The following is a 22,241-nucleotide window of genomic DNA, read 5'->3' on the forward strand; positions in this document are numbered from 1 at the left end:
TTTTTTAAGAAACAGGAATATGAGGATTATGATTAGAAGACATCAGTTGGATTTGAATAGAGTCATCAATGGAGGAAATCCAAAATTATTTGATTATGTTTGCAGATGATGTGAATATTCTATAAAAAAAACACGGAGACAGCAATGATTGTAACCCACTTCAAATGAGTCTAAATAAACTAAGGAAGTAGATGACGTACTGGATAATAGATTTTAATGTACACAAATGTCTAAATAAAATTGGGTACAAGTAGATGTAAATCCCATGTTAATTACAAACTTTGTTATAAAACTGTAAAAAAAATATAAAAATTGGGGTAGCCATAACAAAATACATGTCACAATATAAACACATCAATAATATGGTTAGAGAAGTCTATAAGATATTGGCAAACCTATGGACTGCATTCAAACAATGCTTGGAAGTAAAAAATAAAAAAGTTATCCACTGTCCATTTAGAACCTTAACTAGAATAAGCAGTTGCATAGTGATACATGCATATCATGACACACACACACAGCACACATTCAAAGTCTTCAAAGGCATGCAGCACAATGGATCCATGAACTTAAAAACATGTGTTATAAGGTTAGGATAAAATCACTGAAGATATCAAAGATAAAACACAAAAAATGGATATGATAATTAGGCACACTACAAGATTGTGATAACTCTTGAAAAATAGTATAGGAATGATTCTTAAACCCTAAAATGAATAAAACATGAAGTCACAGTTACAGTTACATAATTACAAAAATATGCAGAAGAATAATTAAGAAACTTTACTTTATAGAAAAGATGAGTGGAACTGATATGTGCCAAACACACAGGTGAATTTAAAGCAGATGAGAATCAAAACAAAGATGCTAGATGGGACAGGAACATCAGTGAGATCAAGGGAAGAAATTTCCAGAGTTCACTAAGGAAAACACAGGGAAAGGAGTTTTTTTTCATTTTTGTAAAGGTTGAGGATTGTTAAAGATTTATGAAGGAAAATTTCTTAAATTAGAAGAAAGTTAAATTCTTAAAAGTAAAATTAACATTTTACTAGTAATTATTTTGCACCAAGATCAGGAAATTACAAGTTTGACTGACATAGTAAAGAGTCAGAAAGGACAAATCAAGGAACTAGTGAATGAAAATATGACAAGAAAAATAAAAAAGGACACATTTGGAAAAGTTAACAGGAAAATTGACAAATACAGCATTGAGAACTCCGAGTAAATCTACAAGCTAGCCAAAACAAGGTTGTTGGGAAAGGGTTTGCTAAGAGAAACCTTCTGAACAACCCAAAAAGTTACTAAAGGATTGAAAAAATGCAAATAGGAAATTAAGAAACATATACACAAGTTGTAGGAGAAAGGACAAAATATAAAAAGTATGTTTGTAAGTCAAAAACAGAAATGAGCAGCAAAAACAGATATTTGGCAGGCAATTAGGTAGGAACTGGCTACTGGTAGTAAATTAGTTCAAAACACAGTAGATAAAAGTAATACCATAATAATTTTTTGGGGTGTTTGAGGAAATACTATTCAGGGTGGACAGAGCAGCAAAAATTAAAAAAAATAATTATGAAAATAGTAGGTTTAGGAGAATGCCCCACAACAAAAGAAAATGTCAGTATCTTTAGGAAAGGGAAATATATAAATAATTCGACTTAACCCTTAACCCTTAGACCACGCATATTACCGCACATATTGGGGGCCCTAGTAGCGAAAAATATTTGAATTGTGTAAATATAACTGTAAAATGTTAAACAAATCTCCAACTTATTGGTTTCAGTGTCGTGAAACCTTCATCAAAATATTTTCAGAAATTGATTTTAGACGAATTTTTGAAACATAAGAATGTTTTGTTGATAAGGAGAACAGCTCCTAATAACTGGAACTGAAGGATTATGCAGTAATAAAGAGATGCAAGCACCTGTCCGACGCTCAAAGAAGAACAATAGTAGTAAGAAGTGTCCACAAAGTGGATATGCAGTTGGTGCCTTTATATCATTGTTGAGTAATAATAACACAAATAATAATGACATACTTGATAATAATAATGATAATAATAACACAAATAATAATGACATACTATGTTAATATGATCTATTTTGTTATATATCACATAAATACATTGTCCAATGTTAATATATGTTACTTTCATCAATGTCCTAAAAATATTTTTTTTGTGGGATTTTTTTTTTTTTTTAAGATTTTAGTCTTTTTTCTCCTTTGTTTATTATTTGATTTGTAACCTTTACATCCTGGAGAATGCACATGTTTCCATAACTATGTGAAGATAGAATGAAATTAGTCAACAAATAAATCAGTCACATTTTGCAAAACTTGGGATTTTTAATTTATTTTGGCTGATTTTTTCTCTGATTTCAAACTCTATTTTCTTTGTCTCTTTAGGTTGTTTGATGATTAAGGACCATATTAGGGCTTTTTCACTTATATAAAGCACAGTATACGCTAAATATATCCCCTAAATCATTATAACTATTATAATTATCCCTATACATGTACTGTATTTTGTGTTTTTGGGGGGTTATTTTTTCTTGACCTCATTTCAACACATATTGACCTACAACTTTCACATATTTGAGTACGAGTGCCAAACAATGTTTATTAAAACATACAATTAAATTAACAAATTAAAACTACCTTTATTCATTGTTGATAACTTCAACTTCAATTATCTCTGAAACTAAAGTTTCAACTTTGAGTGACTTCTAAAATTCCAGTTTTTTACTGATTCTCACTATTTTGACATATTGTGTGCTCAGCTGTCTGTTCTACAATCCCTACAGAGTGGATTTTTCATAAACTTTATACATTTGGTGTTATAATTTTTTTTGGTCTAAATTTGCCGCATATTTCAAATGCCATATTTACTTTTTTTTGTTTACAGTAAACTATACTGTACTGAAAACCTATATTCTAATTTAATGAAAATGAAAATCATATGATATTCTGAGAAAATAATAACACTGAATGAACAATTGGTGATAGTTCATATTTTTTTATTCTGAATTGAAAATCTGAAGTTTTCAATATTCAATTTTAAAATTAATTTTGATTCTCTTGTTTTTCAAGTTATGCTGTGATCATTTAGACAAAGTTGGAGCATTTGTCTAGTTGATTATGCAAAAGAAATTGGAAAGTGTTTGTGCAAGTTTTAAAAACTTATGTTAAATTATTTTTTGTCAAATCATTTATGTATGTATTGCACGGTCTAAGGGTTATGGGTGACATTAAATGGAGTGAAATTGTAGAAACCGGAAGCTATTTCACATTCGAAGAAATTCTATTGCAAATATTCAACCCTTCTACTGCTTGTATCAATCAGGGACACTCGCACCTTATCTAATCCTGCTGCGCGAGTCAAATAGAGATGATTTAGAGTATGGCGTAAGATTGAAAAATTCTGCATGTACAAGGGGGCTCACATTTGTTTCCTCGGGCCTCCAATAAACAAAAAACTTTAGGCACCCCACAATTGTGGCTGTTCGACTATGGGTAGCCCATGCTGCAACAGCTCACAGCACCACCCTGCAACTTGTGTCAACACCATTTTTAATTTTATTTTTTAATTGATATATACAAGAGATTTTACATTCTAGCAAAGCCACTAGTACGCATAGCGTTTCGGGCAGGTCCTTAACCCTAATTTTCCCGGAATACGACCCCGCCGAATCGTTTAACAACCAGGTACCCATTCACTGCTGGGTGAACAGAGGCTACAGTTAAGGATTGGCGCCCGGTCAATCCTTCCCAACCAGGATTCGAACCCAAGGCAAGGCGCTTGCAAAACGCCAGGCGAATATCTTACCACTGCGCCACGGAGACTGCTAAATCACTTAAGATGGATGAGATAAATAAATAACTGCAATTATTTTGCGGTTGTAGTGTCATAGAAGATCCTGACTGTAATAAAGACTATGTACAAGGTTCAGTTATCAGCAGTGCTGGTTATGATACTCACATAATTGACAGCGGGTAGGAGGGATGGGGAGGGTAAAACATTTAGAGCACACAACTGTGGTTTCATACATCTACACGTCATGAAACAGGACCTTATGTTCTTTTAGAAAATAAACTTGTGGACAATTATTCATATTCATGATTTAGTGACAGGAATCTGACACTAAAAGCGGTGGTGCAGCTAGTTAGCAATGTGCGTAGTATATTGGCGGTATTGTGCTGCACTTGGTGGTGTCATCTGTTGTGCCTTCTGCTGGTATCATGTGGCATCAAGCTGTGTTTAGATTTCATTCCACACCCACCAGAATTGCTTACTGGTTTGTTATGGTGCATAAAATAAAATAATTGTAAAACTCCCAACCCCACCGACACCTTTGCAATCCCCCCCTCCCATAACATTCCTACCTTTACATCCCTATCACCCTCCTGTCTCCTGACATCCCTACCATCCCAACTCCTCTATCAATCACTTCCTAGGTGTCATCTTACCTGTGGAATAAGGACAGACTGAGACTGCTTGATTGCCTGACTGTGTTTGACTGAGACCCCATGCCCTACTGAGATTGTCAAACTTACGGAGAATGCCTGCCTGCATGCTTGCCTATGGGTGCTGTACAACTACAATGGCATATAAGTGAATAGGTGAAGGAATAAACATGTATGAGAGAGAGAGAGAGAGAGAGAGAGAGAGAGAGAGAGAGAGAGAGAGAGAGAGAGAGAGAGAGAGAGAGAGAGAGAGAGAGAGAGAGAGAGAGAGAGAGAGGGAGAGAGGGAGAGAGAGGGAGAGAGAGAGGGAGGGAGAGAGGGAGGGAGAGAGGGAGAGAGAGAGGGAGAGAGAGAGGGAGAGAGAGAGAGAGGGAGAGAGAGAGGGAGAGAGAGAGGGAGAGAGAGGGAGAGAGAGAGAGAGAGAGAGAGAGAGAGAGAGAGAGAGAGAGAGAGAGAGAGAGAGAGAGAGAGAGAGAGAGAGAGAGAGAGAGAGAGAGAGAGAGAGAGAAAGAGAGTGCGAGAGAGAGAGCGAGAGCAAGAGAGAGCGAGAGAGAGCGAGAGAGAGCGAGAGAGAGCGAGAGAGAGCGAGAGAGCAAGAGAGGGAGTGAGAGCGAGAGCGAGAGAGAGAGCGAGAGAGAGAGAGATAGCAAGAGAGGGAGCGAGAGCGAGAGAGAGAGAGAGATAGCAAGAGAGGGAGTGAGAGCGAGAGAGAGAGATATCAAGAGAGGGAGCGAGAGAGATAGCAAGAGAGGGAGCAAGAGAGATAGCAAAAGAGGGAGCGAGAGAGAGAGATAGCAAGAGAGGGAGCGAGAGCAAGAGAGGGAGCGAGAGCAAGAGAGTAAGAGAGCAAGAGTGAGTGAGAGAGAGAGCAAGAGAGCAAGAGAGCGAGAGAGAGCAAAAGAGATTGGGAGAGAGTGAGAGCGACAGCGAGAGAGACCACATTACCTAACAAACCAAATTTATTTTAATATTTTATTCTTCAAACGTCTTTTCTTATGGAATGATTAAAGTTTTTGTTGTCTTATATATGACACATCCTTTGCACATGACATCAGCAGAAGCTCAACCCTTTTGACATACTTTTTCTTTGTTTTGATCTGGAAAAACATGTACCTGTATTTATCATATTTATCATATTTCTAATATAAAAAAAGACATATTGCAGTACAGCTGTAAAACTATAAACATGATAAAGAATTACTATAAGATTTTTTTTTTTACTTACCTAAGGAGTGAAGCTCCATAAGCCTTGTGATTGATCCTCTAATGGCCAAGTGAGGTGTTCCTGTACAAACTATGTACAGTATTCATATTTTACTGCAAATTGCTTCAAGAACTGTTAACAATGCCATATTCCTTCACCAGGCCACTTTCAAATCCCAGCATCCATTCACTCTTCATGATTTTTTATTTTTTTTTTTAATTTCTTCAGTCTCACTAATGGTACTGCTAGACATCTTTCCTACTCAATAAGAATTCAGTTAAATACTGTACAAAAAAAAAAAAATGGATTGCTGAAGCACAACATACAAGTCAAATAAAACTTGGTGAGCACAGAGGAGAAGCATAAACACAACCAAATTAACTTAATATTTCTTATAACACATTAACCATTGCACTGTGCACCTGGTTTCGGCAAAACCTTCATAGTGTAATTGTCAAGGACATATTTTTGTTGTTTTCATAAATGTTCAGGTAAAGTTAATGTCAAAATGTTTCCAAACTCATCCATTTTCATTTCAATACACAGTGATGAAAACATGAAAACATTAAAAAAAACATTAAAACATAGCCTAATTAAAAAAAAAAAAAAAACTCTCAGAGTGCCTTAGGGCGGTCTGCACAGTACAGTGGTTAAATATACCCCATACATTACTTCATTAATTTCAAAACAAATGCAAAATTTTATATAAATTTTAATAATATTTTCTCATATGTGGGTGTTACTTTTTTTTTTTTTTTTTTTTTTGTCAACACTAATCTTAACAAATTTCTGCACGTGAAAATTTCCAACCAGTTTGACTAGATATATTAAAAAAAATAAAAAAAATAAAAGGTTCGGACACAACCGGATACCGGACACAAGACATGATGCACCCCTGGCCCGACCAACCAAGCATCAATAACCCAAGGCCCCTCTGGAAAGCAGCCATCTCATTCTTCACCAGAAAAGAATGAAAAGACTGCAACCTAACAAACCGATTACCAGGATTGAAGAAGCAGAAACCCCTGTGCCATAGGAGAGCTTGAAGCTCAATGACCCGACCCCCAAAGGTAAATGCTAACAGAAACAGAGCCTTGGAAAAATAATCTTGAACCGAAGGGGCTACCACGAACCTGAGAAGAGTGATGGGAGAGCACCAGGTCCAAGGACCAGCATGGCTAAGGCGGCATATGAGCAGGCTGGAGGTGAAACAAAGCACAAGAAAGCTTACAGAATGGGGCAGAAGTAACATCAACCCCGAACGCAAGCTGGAGCAGCTCCACCAAAGGCGCACAATATGAGGCGACAGTATTAAGAATCAAATGACGGTCCTGAAACAGCCAAGACAGAAAGGATAAGATAACCCAATCACAAATAGAAGACAGCCTATGAAGAGAGAGAGAGAGAGAGAGAGAGGGAGAAAATAGCTGAAAAAGTGCCAGGAAACTTCAAACTCTTGCTGAGATGAAGCTCTTAGGTAGGACATCATCAATGAAGCCACCCGATCACCATACAAATGGTGATAAACCCGCGTCAAAAAGATCAGATGTGAAGAGCGGAGGAGAAAACCGAACCAGCCGTGTACCAGACCAGTCCTTCCAGCAGGTCGGACTGCTGGAAGAAGCGTTGCCACGGAAAACGCCCTGAATTCGGACACTGAGCAAGTAGCACTTGAAATCAAGGCTATGCAGGCCACCAAGGGGCCATGAGGACTACTTTCCCATGGTAAGACTCCAACTGAGCCAGAACTCGAAGCAACAGCTGGATTAGGGGGAAGAGGTACAGGTAACCCCACCTCGACCAGGCCTACCGAAAGGAGTCCACTGCAAAAGCCTCACAGTTGGGAAAGGGTGCTACATATATTGGGAAACGCAGAGACCATGCCGACGCGAAGAGGTCCACTTCCAGGAGTCCGTACGTCCAGCAGAGCCAACTAAAGGAGTCGACTTTGACCATTAATTCCGTGGACAGGGGAATGAACCAAGACAGGCCATCCAGCAGTACGTTGCACACTCGCCAGATATGAACCGCACGGAGAACCAAACCCTGAGAAGCCAGCAGACGAGCCGCTCGAGATGATCAGCCCCAAAGAGGCAAGGACCGAAGAGAACCCCTGCGGTTCTGGCAATGAACTACCAAAGAATAGTTCGAATGGAGCCAGACAGTCGAACCTCGAGCAACCCAAATCCTCTGAAGCAGCAGCCAAACTGCCGCAAACTATCGCACAGTGCTGTGAACCCGACAGACGGACAGGTCACAAAGGTCCAGCCGAGAGACAATGCATCAGTGAACACATCGAGTGAGGGCTCGGGTAGTTGCCAAGGCACTGAACCCCAAAAAACCTGAAGAGGAAGCTGACGACGCAGCAACCGACACAAGGCCTCTGGAGGACAAACCCAGCAATCGCGAGAGAGGTGGAAGAGGTGTCCACGAAGGAACCAGAATAGACGAAGGAACCAGAATAGACGAAGGAACCAAACCCGACCCAGTGGGTAGACCAGCATGGCGAAGTTCAGACTCCCGCACAACTTCTCGAGCAACTGAAGATGACCCTGGACCCCCCAGAAATAGCTGAAGGTTGGACTGTAGTCGCAGCAACGCCTCCGGAGGGAGAAACATGGAAGCTGTCCGAGAGTCCCAAACAAGACCCAGCCAGGTCCAAACCTGGGACGGGTCCCATCTGGTTCCCATCGCCAGTTCACCAGGAAGCCAAACCCGGGGAACTGGGAAAGAACCACACCCCTGGCGAGCAGACAAGCAGACCAACTGGGAGCCCACACCAGCCAGTCATCAATGTAAGTCAGAATCCGAACCCCTAGTAGATACAGACGGGTCACCACGACCCGGGTAAGATGCGTGAATATGCAAGGTGCCAGATTCAAGGCAAAAGGAAGGCAACGAAAGAGGTAAGTTCGATGCCCAACCACAAAACCTAGCCAGTCCCTGAACCCTAGATGAATAGGGATGTGTCAATACATGTCCTTGAGGTCCAGGGACACCATCCAGACACCCGACTCCAAAAGAAGCCAGACCTGAGACAGAGTGGTCATCCAAAAGGAGGGGCAAGGAATCCAGGGGTTCAGATGGGACAAATCCAGAATGAACCTCAGAGCCCCACAGTGCCATTTCGACACTCGTCACAGGCGGGAAGCTCACCTGGGGGACGGGGTCATTTTGACCACGACCGAGCGCACCCACTCCAAGATGACCCGATGAAGCACAGGGGAAAGAAGCCTGCCCCACCAGCCCCGAACCCCCCCCGAAGGAGGAGGAGGAGCCGCCCAACACCACCAGAGATGGGATGACATAACCCGAAACGCCCACAAATTGTGGGACCAAGTGTGAGCCAATAGAACAAGCCTTCCCCTCATCACCCATCAATGGGGCAAACTGCGAAAGGGCCAACGTCCCTTACTAGAAGCCAACAGGCAAACAGAGCGATCATCGTGCCAACTAGATGATGCCTGCTCCGAAGATAGCACTGGCTCAGAAGCTTTCACCAATGGCACCCACCAAAGAAAACACAACTTGCAAGACTCTGGGTCAAAGGTGTCATTGACCCAACAGGCAGCTTGACAGAGACAAATGCAATGACTATCACCACTCAGACATGGGCGCACAGAAACTTTCAAATCCGCACACAGCGGGCTGGAACTCAGAAGACGCATCCATAGGTCTACCGAGTCATGGCAGGGTTTTCAGGGCCTGTAGGCTGACTGCTACGGGAGGCCCAGGCAAGGTGTTAAGCCGGTTAAGCCTAACCGGTTAAGACCCAAAGCTAACAAGGGGGACGATCAAAATACGCTGAAACCCCTGCAACGTGTACAGTCATCTGGGCCTAGCAGAGGGCCACCAATATATTATAAGTGGAACTATAGCCACACCAGGCAGACCTCCACCAGGCAAAGAAAACAAAAGACAAAAGAAAAACCCCACAAAAATACAACGTCCCCAGAGGAAACAGGAACCGGCTGCCACATAGGTAGGCAGACTGCACAACACCTTGATGCCCCAACCAGCACAATACCAATCCCTACCCAAGGCCAAAGAAGGGCAACGAAACCCCAGCTGGCCCAAGGGTGGGATAAGTGCCGAGCAGCAAAATCCCCTACGGAATTGGTTCCCGAATGCACCAGGGAAAAGAACCCTAACATGCAAGGGTCCCTAAGGTCCCTAAGTGCATGCAGCCCCGGTACTCTTGAGGACACCTGGCCATCACACACAACGACACCGCAGAGGACTCCATGAAGGCAAACGCTGCTTGGAAAGCGAGGCCAGAGAAGACATCCACCCCAGTTCATATTAGCTGACGAACTAGAGTGGCTGGGTCACCGTTGCAGGGTGGCTGTGCGGACGAGCGACATGATGATGGAGTGTGATGTTTACTGGTTTCCTTGGGAAGTGAGAGTGTGTCACCTCTCTGCTTGGCTTTCAGTTGCAATTTTCTTACCATGTGGGGTCTGTTTTGTTATGCCTACCTTTCTGGGTGCCTAACCCAGGTCGATGGCAGATAAGGTTATCCCTCCAACCACAGGGCCATTGTTCCCTGTGTCTCAAACCCAGGTCGATGGCAGATAAGGTTATCCCCCCATCCACAGGGGAGTTTTCTAGGGCCATTGTTCCCTGTGCCTCACCGAGGGAGCCATGTGGTCCCCAGTAGGCAGAACTTCACAGACTAATGCCCCGGTCTAATGATTCGCATATTAGCTTGATAGCTCCAGGGAGCCGAAGGGGCTCCCCACAGAAATACTGTATAATTAAAAAATAAAATATAATGTAAAATTGATTTAAATTACTAAAAGTAATGTGTGGGCTATATTTATATTTAATGTGATAATTTTTTTGGATGAGAGGAATACTTACTGGATTCAATCACACTAATCCTTCTCATCCCTACATGCTATGTTTATTTTCCCTTGTATGTCTGCTAGATGATCCGTTGAAGTTGGAGGAATATTTTGTAATAATTGAAGTATTACTGATTAGGTAAGATGTCTAGCAGTAGCATTAGTCAGGCTGGAGAGTAAAAGAATATGAAAAATATGCTAACATTTCACAGAGTGTGGGGAGAATTGATGAAACTGGAGAGTGACCATACTGTTACCAGTTTGGCCAAGGCATATGGGATATGTGCCAGCACTGTTTCTGGTATACAAAAACAAAAAAAATCTGCTTTTATGATTAGCTGCTAGTATAGTCACGGTGCCATTAGCACAAAATAGGAGAACATTAAAGACTGCAAACGTGCTGACTTAGAAAAGACTATGTATAATTAGTTTATTCAGCAGTAAGCTGTTGGTATTCCAACGAGAGAGGTGTAATTTAAAGTGGAAACAGACAAGCTTACGCAAACTATGTGCATTACAGACTTCAAAGCTAGCAATAGCTGGGTTATGAGATTTAAGCTAAGGCATGCCATTAGTACCAATAAGGTCCCAGGTGAAGCCATAAGTGTGGAAAGGGACAGTAAAGAACCATTTAAATTAAAAGTCAATCATTTTGGAGTACATAACAATTTCTTTCGAGTATACAATAGAGATGAGTGTGGCTTGTATTGGAGAAGTGACCCAAGCATGACAATAGCTAAAAGACTTGAGGAAAGCTAGGCAGGAAAGTGTCCTAACCCTTAGACCGCGCCTATTTCTGTGAATATATGGGGGTATAGTAGCGAAAAATATTCAAATTATGTAAAAATAACTGTAAAAGGTTAAACAAATCTCCAACTTATTGGTTTCAGTGTCGTGAAACTTTCATCAAAATATTTTCAGAAATTGATTTTAAACGAAATTTTGGAAAATAAGAACATTTTATTAATATGGAGAACAGCTCCTAATAACTGGAACTGAAGGATTATGCAGTAATAAAGAGATGCAAGCACCTGTCCGACGCTCAAAGAAGAACAATAGTAGTAAGAAGTGTCCACAAAGTGGATATGCAGTTGGTGCCTTTATATCATTGTTGAGTAATAATAACACAAATAATAATGAATAACTACGTTAATATGATCTATTTTAATATATATCATATAAATACATTGTCCAATGCTAATATATGTTATTTTCATCAATGTCCAAAAAATATTTATTTTTGAGATTTTTTTTTTTAAGATTTTAGTTTTTTCTCCTTTGTTTATTATCTGATTTTGTTGTAACCTTTACATCCTGGAGAATGCATATGTTTCCAAACCTATGTGAAGATAGAATGGAATTGATCAACAAATAAATCAGTCACAACTCGCAAAACTTGGGACTTAATATTTTTTGGCTGATTTTTTCTCTAATTTCAAACTATATTTTCTTTGTCTCTTTAGGTTGTTTTGATGATTAGGGACCATATTAGGGCTTTTTCACATATATTAAGTATACCCTAAATATATCCCCTAAATCATTATACTGTACTGTAATTATTATAATTATCTCTATATTTTTTGTTATTTTTTTATTATTTTTTCTTGGCTTCATTTCAACACATAATGACCTACAACTTTCACATATTTGAGTACGAATGCCAAACAATGTTTATTAAAACATACAATTAATTTAACGAATTAAAACTACCTTTATTCATTGTTGATAACTTCAACTTCAATTATCTCTGAAACTAGAGTTTCAACTTTGAGTGGCTTCTAAAGTTCCAGTTATTAACTGATTCTCACTATTTTGACATAGTGTGCGCTCAGCTGTCTGTTCTACAATCCCATCAGAATGGATTTTTCATAAACTTTATACATTTGGAGTTATAATTATTTTTGGTCTAAATTTACCCCATATTTAAATGCCCTATTATGATTTTTGAAGGTGGGGTGGTGGTGGAGGATGCCAAAACCATCAATATTTTCAAAGCCTTATATGACAGATAACTGGAACGACAAGGTACCACGAGCACAGCAATTACTCTCTTCCTGTAATTACACCTAGGTAATTACATAAAATGAGGAGAGTAATCAGAGACAAAGTATTAAACTAGAGAAGTGCTGCCAATGGAGTACCACAGGGTTCAGTTCTTGCACCACTAGTGTACACCTTCTATATAAATGATCTACCAGAAGGAATACAGAATTATATAAATATGTTTACTGATGATGCTAAGTTACTAGGGAAGGTAAGAGCCAAACAATTGTCATGTCTCTCAAGATGACATGAACGAAATACAGCCCATCATCCTATTTAGATAGTACTTATAGTAATGATGCAGACCACTGTACATATAGTGATGTAATGGACAATTATAAATTAGAATTTGGTAATATTGAATTTGGATAAATTTTAAAGATTTTGTAGTTATGTTAATAAATACAAAATAAATGGGTGTAATGGAGCAATGCAGTATGACAGAATTCAATATGAATAAATGCCATGATATACAATGTGGAATATGAAACAATAGGCTACACATACAACCTACAAATTATGTGAAAAGGTTTTAAAAAATACAGACAAATGAGATCTGGGGTGGTTTTTAGATAGCAAATTGTCACGCGAGGACCATATAAAGGAATCTGTGCAAACAGCCTATGATATGCTTTCCAACTTTAGAAGTGCTTTTAAATACATGGATGATGAAATACTAAAGAAATTGTTCACACTGTGAGATGAAAATTGGAAAATGCAGTGGTTGTATGGTACCCATATCTCAAGAAACACATCAACAAACTGGAAAAATGAAAAGATATGCTATTAAATGCCTTCCAGAACTAAAAAACAAGAACTACAAGCCGTGTCTAGCAGTTTCAAATTAGCAAAACCTACAAAATAGAAGAAAAAGAGGAAATATGATCTCTACATACAAAATAGCATCAGGAATCAACAAAACTGACCAAGAGGCCTTCTTGAAACCCAAAACTTCATAAACAAGAAATCATACAATCAAGCTAAGGAAACAAAAGTGCCCCCAAAAATTTGAAAGATTACATTTGCAAACAGAGTGGTAGATGGTTGAAACAAGGTAAGTGAGAAGGTAGTGGAGGCCAAAATCATCAGTAGTTTCAAGGCGTTATATGACAAAGAGTACTGGGAAGACAGAGCACCACGAGCATAGCTCTCATTCTGTAACTACACTTAGGTAATTACGCATGTAAGCTAAGGAAACAAAGGTGCCAAAAGAATTAGAAAGTTCTCTTTTGCAAACAGCATGGTAGAGAGTTGTAACACGTTAAATGAGAAGGCACTGGATGCCAAAACCATAAGAAGTTTAAAAGTGCTATATGACGAAGAGTATTGGGAAGACGGGACATCATAATCATAGCTCTCATCCTGCAACTACACTTAGGTAATTACTCACATATATATACATTATATTGTGCAACAAAGGTACATGTTCATGGCAAAAATTTTGTTTTATTTAATTACTATCATTATTATTTTATAATTTAGTTTATATTCTTCAAACGTTCAGATTGAGCTTCTGCATTCATACACATAATGATTTGCATTGTGAAACTAGTTAAAGCTGTGTCAAACTTTACCATCAATTTTCCTACTTCAGTGTAATTGTGTCAATGTTTGGGGTAATGATTTATTTCACTTGATGCCTCTATTTACGTAATTTTAACCTGGAAGTTAAGACAATTGTTGTGGGTTACTTCTTGGAGAAGAACTGTAACCTACCTAGGGAAACCTAGCTAAGCTTAACCATCTTCATGTGCCTGGCCATTAGGAAGCATAAACCCACACCACACCACATACACATACACATACACACACACACACACATACATACACATACATACATACATACATACATACATACATACATACATACATACATACATACATACATACATACATACATACATACATATATACATACATATATATATACACATACACACACAGTATGAAATTAGGAGCAGTTTGAAAGTGAAATAAATGGAGATCAAAACACAAGTGATACAACCCCATTGCGTCGCTCCTTTCATCTCACATGTATACCAGTATTAGCCTACCTGTATCAGGAACAATGTCTATTGAGCTAACTGAGGTAACCTTAACCAAAAGTGAGACTGCCTGCATGCTTGCATCCAAGCTATTGGCCAGATCCCTTAGTACTTAACCATGTACTCTAGATGTTTCTGTCCACCAACTCTGTAAAATGCAAATACAACTCCCAACTCGTGTACTTTTGTCGTATCTTTCTGCATTTAGCAGGCCATTTTTTTCATCTACAATATACAAGTATATAATAACTGTTGTAGTAACACAAAGAAATCCCACCAATGTGATATATTTCAATGAGGAAAATCAATCGGAGCACTGAGGTGACTCGAACCATCGATTAGGATACTCTCAGTCACACACATTACCCCTCAATCCCCGACATGGCATAAGTTATAAACCTGGGATTACACTGAATCCACAGGTTTTCTAACTGCTGTCGTGTTAGGACATATTGAACTATATTGATAAAAAACAGCACAAAAACTATAATAACTATAACATACTTCTTCCTAATAATGACACTCTTGGATAAGGAGGTGTTATTTTCAAATTAAGCACCCATGAATGGCAGAGAACTGATATAAATCAGGAAGAAATTTAGGGGTAGCTAAATTAAAATAGCTACTCCCATAATTATTCAGAATAATTACTGAGCATCATTCAACTTGCACACTGCAGATACAAAACTATTTTTCTATATGAGATTAAACTTCCTTAATTACTGATACCAAAAGTAAATAAAATAATAGATATTTAAGTGGTACAAATTATATGTATCAAATAAATCTAATTTGTTAGAGTCGGTTTTAAATGCTGTATTATTCAAGAATGTTATGTAAATAGTAAACCACCTGAAAATAACAATACTGATGCTATGGCTAAAATTTATCCAATGGAAAACTGGCAATCGTCAATGGAGATACCTCCTCAATATTGACTTCTTTTTATCAATAATATTTGATTAAATTTCACAACTAATGCAGGATTATTAGTCCTAAAAGCCCTTTAATATCAGTCAAGAGCCTAACAGTACTGACCCCAATGACTGCACTCTGTTCACTCTGATCTTAATACTACTGATCCTATCATCAACAGTTATGTATGTGACCTAATATACTCACAATAGTTAACTTAATCCCATTCCATTCACTTGGGCTCTATGAGGTTCAAACTGTGGACCCCACGTGTAGGGTCCATGTGGTACCCCTATGTGGTTAGTAACTTAATTAACTTTTAGTTAACTTAATTAGTGCATCATTGCTGGGAATGCTGACAAGTTACAATAAACTTGATATGAAAATTTTGAATTAAAGATTTTGTATAATGGAGGATGGTTTCCATTTCCACATTTCACACTGAAAAATGTTTGGTATTTAAAAAGTTTCCAATAATCAACTCTTGGAATTGGCATTGTGCTCATTTTATTTGTGGAAGCTGAAAGATGATTGCTTGTTGACATAATTTTCTTTTTAATTTATCTCTAAGGGGTACAGGTAGCATTTATTATCTGATACAAAATATAATCCTGTTTGTGTGTTGTTCACCTCCCATTCATGTTATATTAACTGTGTTGTTTTATGAGTCGTTGGATTAATAGTAAAGTATTTTTGCTAATAATCTGAGTCAATCTACCATAAGAATGACACATTAACATACAGGAATGATATAATTTGGAATTATTACTTAATGGTTATTAATCATATGAAAAAGATTCAATTGATATACTTGTAGTTTGGTTTAGTCAAAACTACTGCTTAATTAGTAATCTGTGTGTTTATGTAGAACTCAGTTAATTTTAAAATTTGCAGAGAGATAACACATCTACACCAAACCTAAAACAGGCATGTTGTTTTTGTTTTTAAATTGTATGCATGCACTTCGTATATGTCTTTTTCTCACCTGCAAATCAATATTAACTCTTGTTTACCCATGCTTGAAAAACTGCAATGAAGACAAAGTTACTGTCCTGCATACTTTGTCTATGTATAGTTCTGTAATATGAATGAATTTAAATAAAACGAAACAAAATAAAAAACTGATGCGAGAGACAGGCAGAGAGTGAAGGAGTGATCCATGGATATAATATAAGTCTTCCCTACCCTGCATCCATATGCTATAATTTTCAAAATACATTCAAGCAGAAAGAAAATGGTGAAAACGTTGTTCAGGTATCCCAAAATGTCCATGTAGAGAGGAACTGCATGGTAATACTAGAGAGTGGGCAGAATACGATGGCCCAGGGTTGAAGTTGGCGCGCAGAGTGTTGATTGGTCGGGGGCGACAGAGCGCAGTGTTGATTGGTCGGGGACGCCAGAGGGGGGTGGGCGGGACCGCGAATCACAAGGGTATGTATCATCCAGTTGTGACATATGATTGGTTGGCAATGGAATCAGCCAGGACCAATCAGTGATGAGGAACAATGATTTTCGGGTGGCACCGTTGATTTTTCAAGTTTTATGTAAGGAAAGAGACACAGAGAAACACAAAATTAATACTTATACCATGAATTAATAGAAATGGTCATTCAGTTTAATCTGGTAATAAAATAGATGAATATGATACTGTGAACAAATCAGGTATCATAAATATTTTGTCATTTCAAGTCTCATTAAAGGTCACAAATCAGGCAATAATTCCTGCCTTTACTGTTGTCAATATTAAAAACAAATACTGTACAGACAGCATATTGTGAATGCATATTTTTTTAGTTTATCAATACATTATAAAATACAACAAGACTTGAAACCACAGGCTAGAGCAAGCATATCACTTAGTCCAGGGGAACAGTATCAAAGGGTCTAGCAGATGCATCCGCTTGTTGAGTACCACGATGCTGGTGCAAGATGGCCATGCCGGTCACACCACAGGGTAAGAGGTCATGCTTACCTACTACAGTCACACAACTATGGCAGGAAGCACATATCATGAAGGGTGCACATTGCTACCAGTGAAGACATGACTAAGGGTGCACGTATCTATTCTTTTTATGTACATGCATATACCCAGGAAGGAACTGAAACTACAGTGTAATTATGGACTGAACAAAACAAAATAAACTGCAAAATCAGGTACTTTATTTTGTCTATAATTCACTAATGATGAAATATATAAATTATTTCACAAAAAAAAAATGCTTTACTGATAATACAAAACTGAAATGATACTTTAGCAATACTAATAAAATTGATAATGGCAGCAGAAATAATAACAGATTCCACTCACTGAGCCAAACTGCCAATACTACTTAGTATCATGTGTGCAGTGGATCAGAATCTATTTTCTGACAGCATAACATAACAAAGAGTCAACATGCAGGTTAGACATACCTCTGTTACGACTTGGACAGGCAGCATTCTTCATTCAAGATTGCATCTGTGCACCATAAAGACCTGCATGCTTTATTGCATGCTGCATGGAACCCATGCTACATCAAGAGAGCAAAAACTCATAATGCTGTTATGCCAGGCTATCATGCCATGCTGTCATGCACAGGTAACATTAACACTGACAGTGATCAAAAGTCCTGGTTGGACAATGCAACAATGGTGTGGACAATGGTATACGGCGCCACCATACAGTATACGGAGCCACAGCTCAGAACAAGAGACAGTCGTTACATGCGATCATTGCTCTTGTATGAGCGTGGTTGCCAGGGCAGGGAGGGTTGGTGATCTGCCTCCGATGATGGGATCTCGCGCGCGCGCGTCTGCTGGAACTTGGGGAGGAAGGCCTCAGGACGGCTCGTTAGATGCACGTCCTTATTTTATATCTTACTTACGAAGATGAATGGGACACACATTCACTGTGCTGTCTTTGAGCAGATCAGTTTTGTATAAGTGTTAGACTCCACCTCAGTGTCTTTGCTTAACTAAGGAAGGTACAGGAGTGTAAGAATGAAAGGTGAAGGAGAATTGTGAGAAACAGATTCCTTATTATGATATTGCTCAGAGAGGCTTAACAGGATAATAGGAGTATAAGAAGGAAAGGGGATGATATGGAATTCAAGTGACAGATATGAACACAAATAAATAGTTATCTTGAAAAGATTCTACATAAATTTCAAGGGCATACACACAAAGATTTCCTATCAAGAGAGCAAAAGAAAGATATGTATGTTTTCAGCATGTAGCAATGAAAAAAGGGACAGAACAGAAGGGGCACCAACTTCCAGGAGGATGAGGAGGAGGACTGATGCTCTACTGGATGTCATGGGAACCCAAAATATCACACAAACTATAAGGATAGGAGAGGAATTATAAGTATTTGTGTAAGACGGAGATTAAATCTGAAAGGGAGTGTGTAAGATGACAAACATTTGGCACGAGAGAAAAGGGATAAGAACAAATATAAAAAGTTTTAATTGAAGATGAACTAAATTAACTGTTCAATAAATTTCTGAAATAATTAGGAAGACATGACTAACCAACAAAGTCCTATATAACAACAGAACAATAATGAAACAAAATTGAAGAATGCTCCTAACCTAAATCCCAACACAAAGTGAAGCTAACATGAATAAAACTATTAGGCACATTAATGCAAAATTGGACATTAGTAGCAAATTCAAGCTATGAAATAGACACCGAAAAATTGTTTGAACAATAACAAAATAATACATATGCTGACTGCTTCTTATATGAAAGATAATAGGAGGAGACATATTTGGCATTCAAGAGGCACCTTAGATACATCTTTATTGAATACAGGTAATGTTCATCACCCTTCAACAGAGAACATAGACTTGCTCAAAAAACAGAGGAACACTAACAAATTATAACCATGATCAACTCATTGTTCAGCATATAAGGAAACATTGATACTATGATATAATATATATATATATATATATATATATATATATATATATATATATATAAATATAATTTTTTTTGTTGGGTACCACCTCTTGTGCAAGCGTAGGGACCCATAGCCTTGGAGAAGAAAATAAAGAGTACTCTGAGAAGACCTTGTGGATCCTCACATTATATTATATATATATATATATATATATATATATATATATATATATATATATATACATAATATATATATATATATATATATATATATATATATATATATATATATATATATATATATATATATATATATATATATACATATATATATATATATATATATATATATATATATATATATATATATATATATATATATATATATATATATATATATATATAGGCCTAACAGCCAGAACTGCACTTCTTGGCCTAGTATGCAAGGTCTGATGTGCCTAACAGGCAGAATGATTTTTTTACATTTTCAAATATTTCTTTCCAGATTAGTTTTTTCTAACACTAATAATCTATTATATTAGGAACGTGAATTACTGACTTAGTTATAGAGGTACTGTATTAGGTTATGTTAGGTTAGGATAGGTTAGGATAGCTTTGGATAGGATTAGTTACGTTTGGATAGGATTGGTTAGGTTTGGATAGGTTTGGTTAGGTTTGGATAGGATTGGTTAGCTTTGGATAGGATTGGTTAGGTTTGGATAGGAATGGTTAGGTTTGGTTAGGTAGGTTAGGTTAGGTAGGTTAGGTAGGTTAGGTAGGTTAGGTAGGTTAGGTAGGTTAGGTTAGGTAGGTTAGGTAGGTTAGGTTAGGTTAGGTTAGGTAGGTTAGGTAGGTTAGGTTAGGTAGGTTAGGTTTCGTCCTGTCCTCGTCGAGGCCACTAGGGATAGTGGCCCTCAGATAAATCAGGTAAATCAGCTTTGATCACATTTCTATGTTAGTCTTGACTCAAATAACATTTAATTGAAATCATATATAATAAAATGAAAACTTTATCGTTTCATAAAAAAAATTGAAAAATTTAATATTTCACAAAAATACGGCTAGTTCGGCAACTCTGGCTATTAATCCTGACATATATACATATATATATATATATATATATATATATATATATATATATATATATATATATATATATATATATATATATATATATATATATATATACAGTATATATGCATATATATATATATATTTTTCCAATGAAGTATCATTCAGTCTATGAGATAAACCTTTAATTATTATATAGTGAATCCATAATTTGCTGAAACTTAGGTTAAATATAGTTATGTAATTTGTTAAATTTTGCTACTAATGTTCTGATGACCTTACTAAACAGAGGGCTCCTGAATGACTTTTATGATATAATAAACAATCTAATACTATATAGCATGTATTAATACATGAATAAATTGTATGATGTTATTTAATAAAAATCTTACTGCAATTCTAAATCAACAAAAATACAAATACAACACCAAATTGATTTTTAGTTATCCTACAGCGCTCAGTACTTGATTTTAAAACTGCTAATTGCATACAACTAAACGAACACAGAGCATAGAACACAGGAAGCTACAAATCAATGTCAAGCATCACTTTCTATTTGCAACTAAATATTGTATTAGAGGCAACCTAAGAGACAGTGTTGAGCACTTATTAACTATAGGCTAAAAAGTTCATTATGGTTACTTAGTCTTAAAACACAGGAGGGTACGAGAAGAGCCGAGAAAAATCATACAGAATACCTAAAACTCCTAACAGAGAAACTAATGCATTAAGAAACCAGACACCCCCAGAATCTAAAAATATTACATAAAAAACTGTTATACTATGAGGCAGCTGGGAAATATTGGGATATATATCACAAAAGGTGGAGACAGGCAAGAGGAGATGAAACAGCAACATACTACCACAGGATTCACGCAAAACTCAGGTTTTTCCAGATAACATACAGAGATAAAGATTTAGAAAGAAGACCTTGAGAGCTAAGGATAAACAGATATAGATCTAGACAGTAATGACGTATATAATGATCTAGCAAGTTATATAAGAAACAAACGAGGGATTGTTAGAGAGACCCACTACGAGTGTTGTCTCTTGCCATGAGTAGAGTTGAACCTTCCTTACCCTGACTCCGAATGCCGTGATCTTCAGTAAACATTCAATGGTAAAGAACGAAGTGAAGATTGTGTTCATGTAGTGCAGAGTATCTTTGTACAACTTGGACTGATTATGAAACTAGCAGGAGAGAAACACAAAACACATAACATCAGTAACGAGGCGCATTGGTTAGTAAGTTGGTCACATAAAATATCCAGAACACTTGATACATAATGATTGGGATCTACAACTGCTCTTACTGATTTGTTAAAAAAGTTGCTGTTAATAACTACTATTGGATAATTTATTTAACTTCAAAATTTATTTATAGCAGTATAGATCCGCAAGGAATTCAGAGCTTGAACTCTAACCTGTATAAATATCAACACTGGAAAGCCAATCAAATATAATGGCCAGAAATTAACAATATGTGAATAATTATTATGTCTTTAAATAGAGGATTATTCTGATGAAAATGGAAGCTATATATCAAATATAACCCTTTATATACAGAACAATGAAATATATCTATATGAAGGAACAGCTAAAGAATCCTTTTGAAGGAACTAGTGTTCAAGCTCTGTAAAATTTGTGAAGATACCACTGATCAGGATCCTTATGTTATGCCTCAGTAACACTACCTCCAAGGTCTGGATGAAGTAGGTGACCTGACTGAAGCAGCCAACAGAACCACTGGCCTGTAGTTTCAGCACAACG

At 37.4% G+C, this 22,241-nt stretch overlaps 1 protein-coding gene across 1 annotated transcript in view; it reads right to left on the reverse strand.

Moving 5' to 3' along the window:
* Positions 1–22,241, reverse strand: part of cac (calcium voltage-gated channel subunit cacophony) — a 749,704-nt gene that overhangs the window by 199,387 nt on the left and 528,076 nt on the right. Inside the window, exon 29 of the mRNA XM_069307633.1 lies at positions 21,552–21,662. Within this exon, the coding sequence (XP_069163734.1) occupies positions 21,552–21,662 (111 nt within the window). The remainder of the gene's footprint in view (positions 1–21,551; positions 21,663–22,241) is intronic.

The sequence above is a fragment of the Procambarus clarkii genome, chromosome 60, assembly GCF_040958095.1.
Source record: "Procambarus clarkii isolate CNS0578487 chromosome 60, FALCON_Pclarkii_2.0, whole genome shotgun sequence".
NCBI classification, from domain to species: Eukaryota; Metazoa; Arthropoda; class Malacostraca; order Decapoda; family Cambaridae; genus Procambarus; species Procambarus clarkii.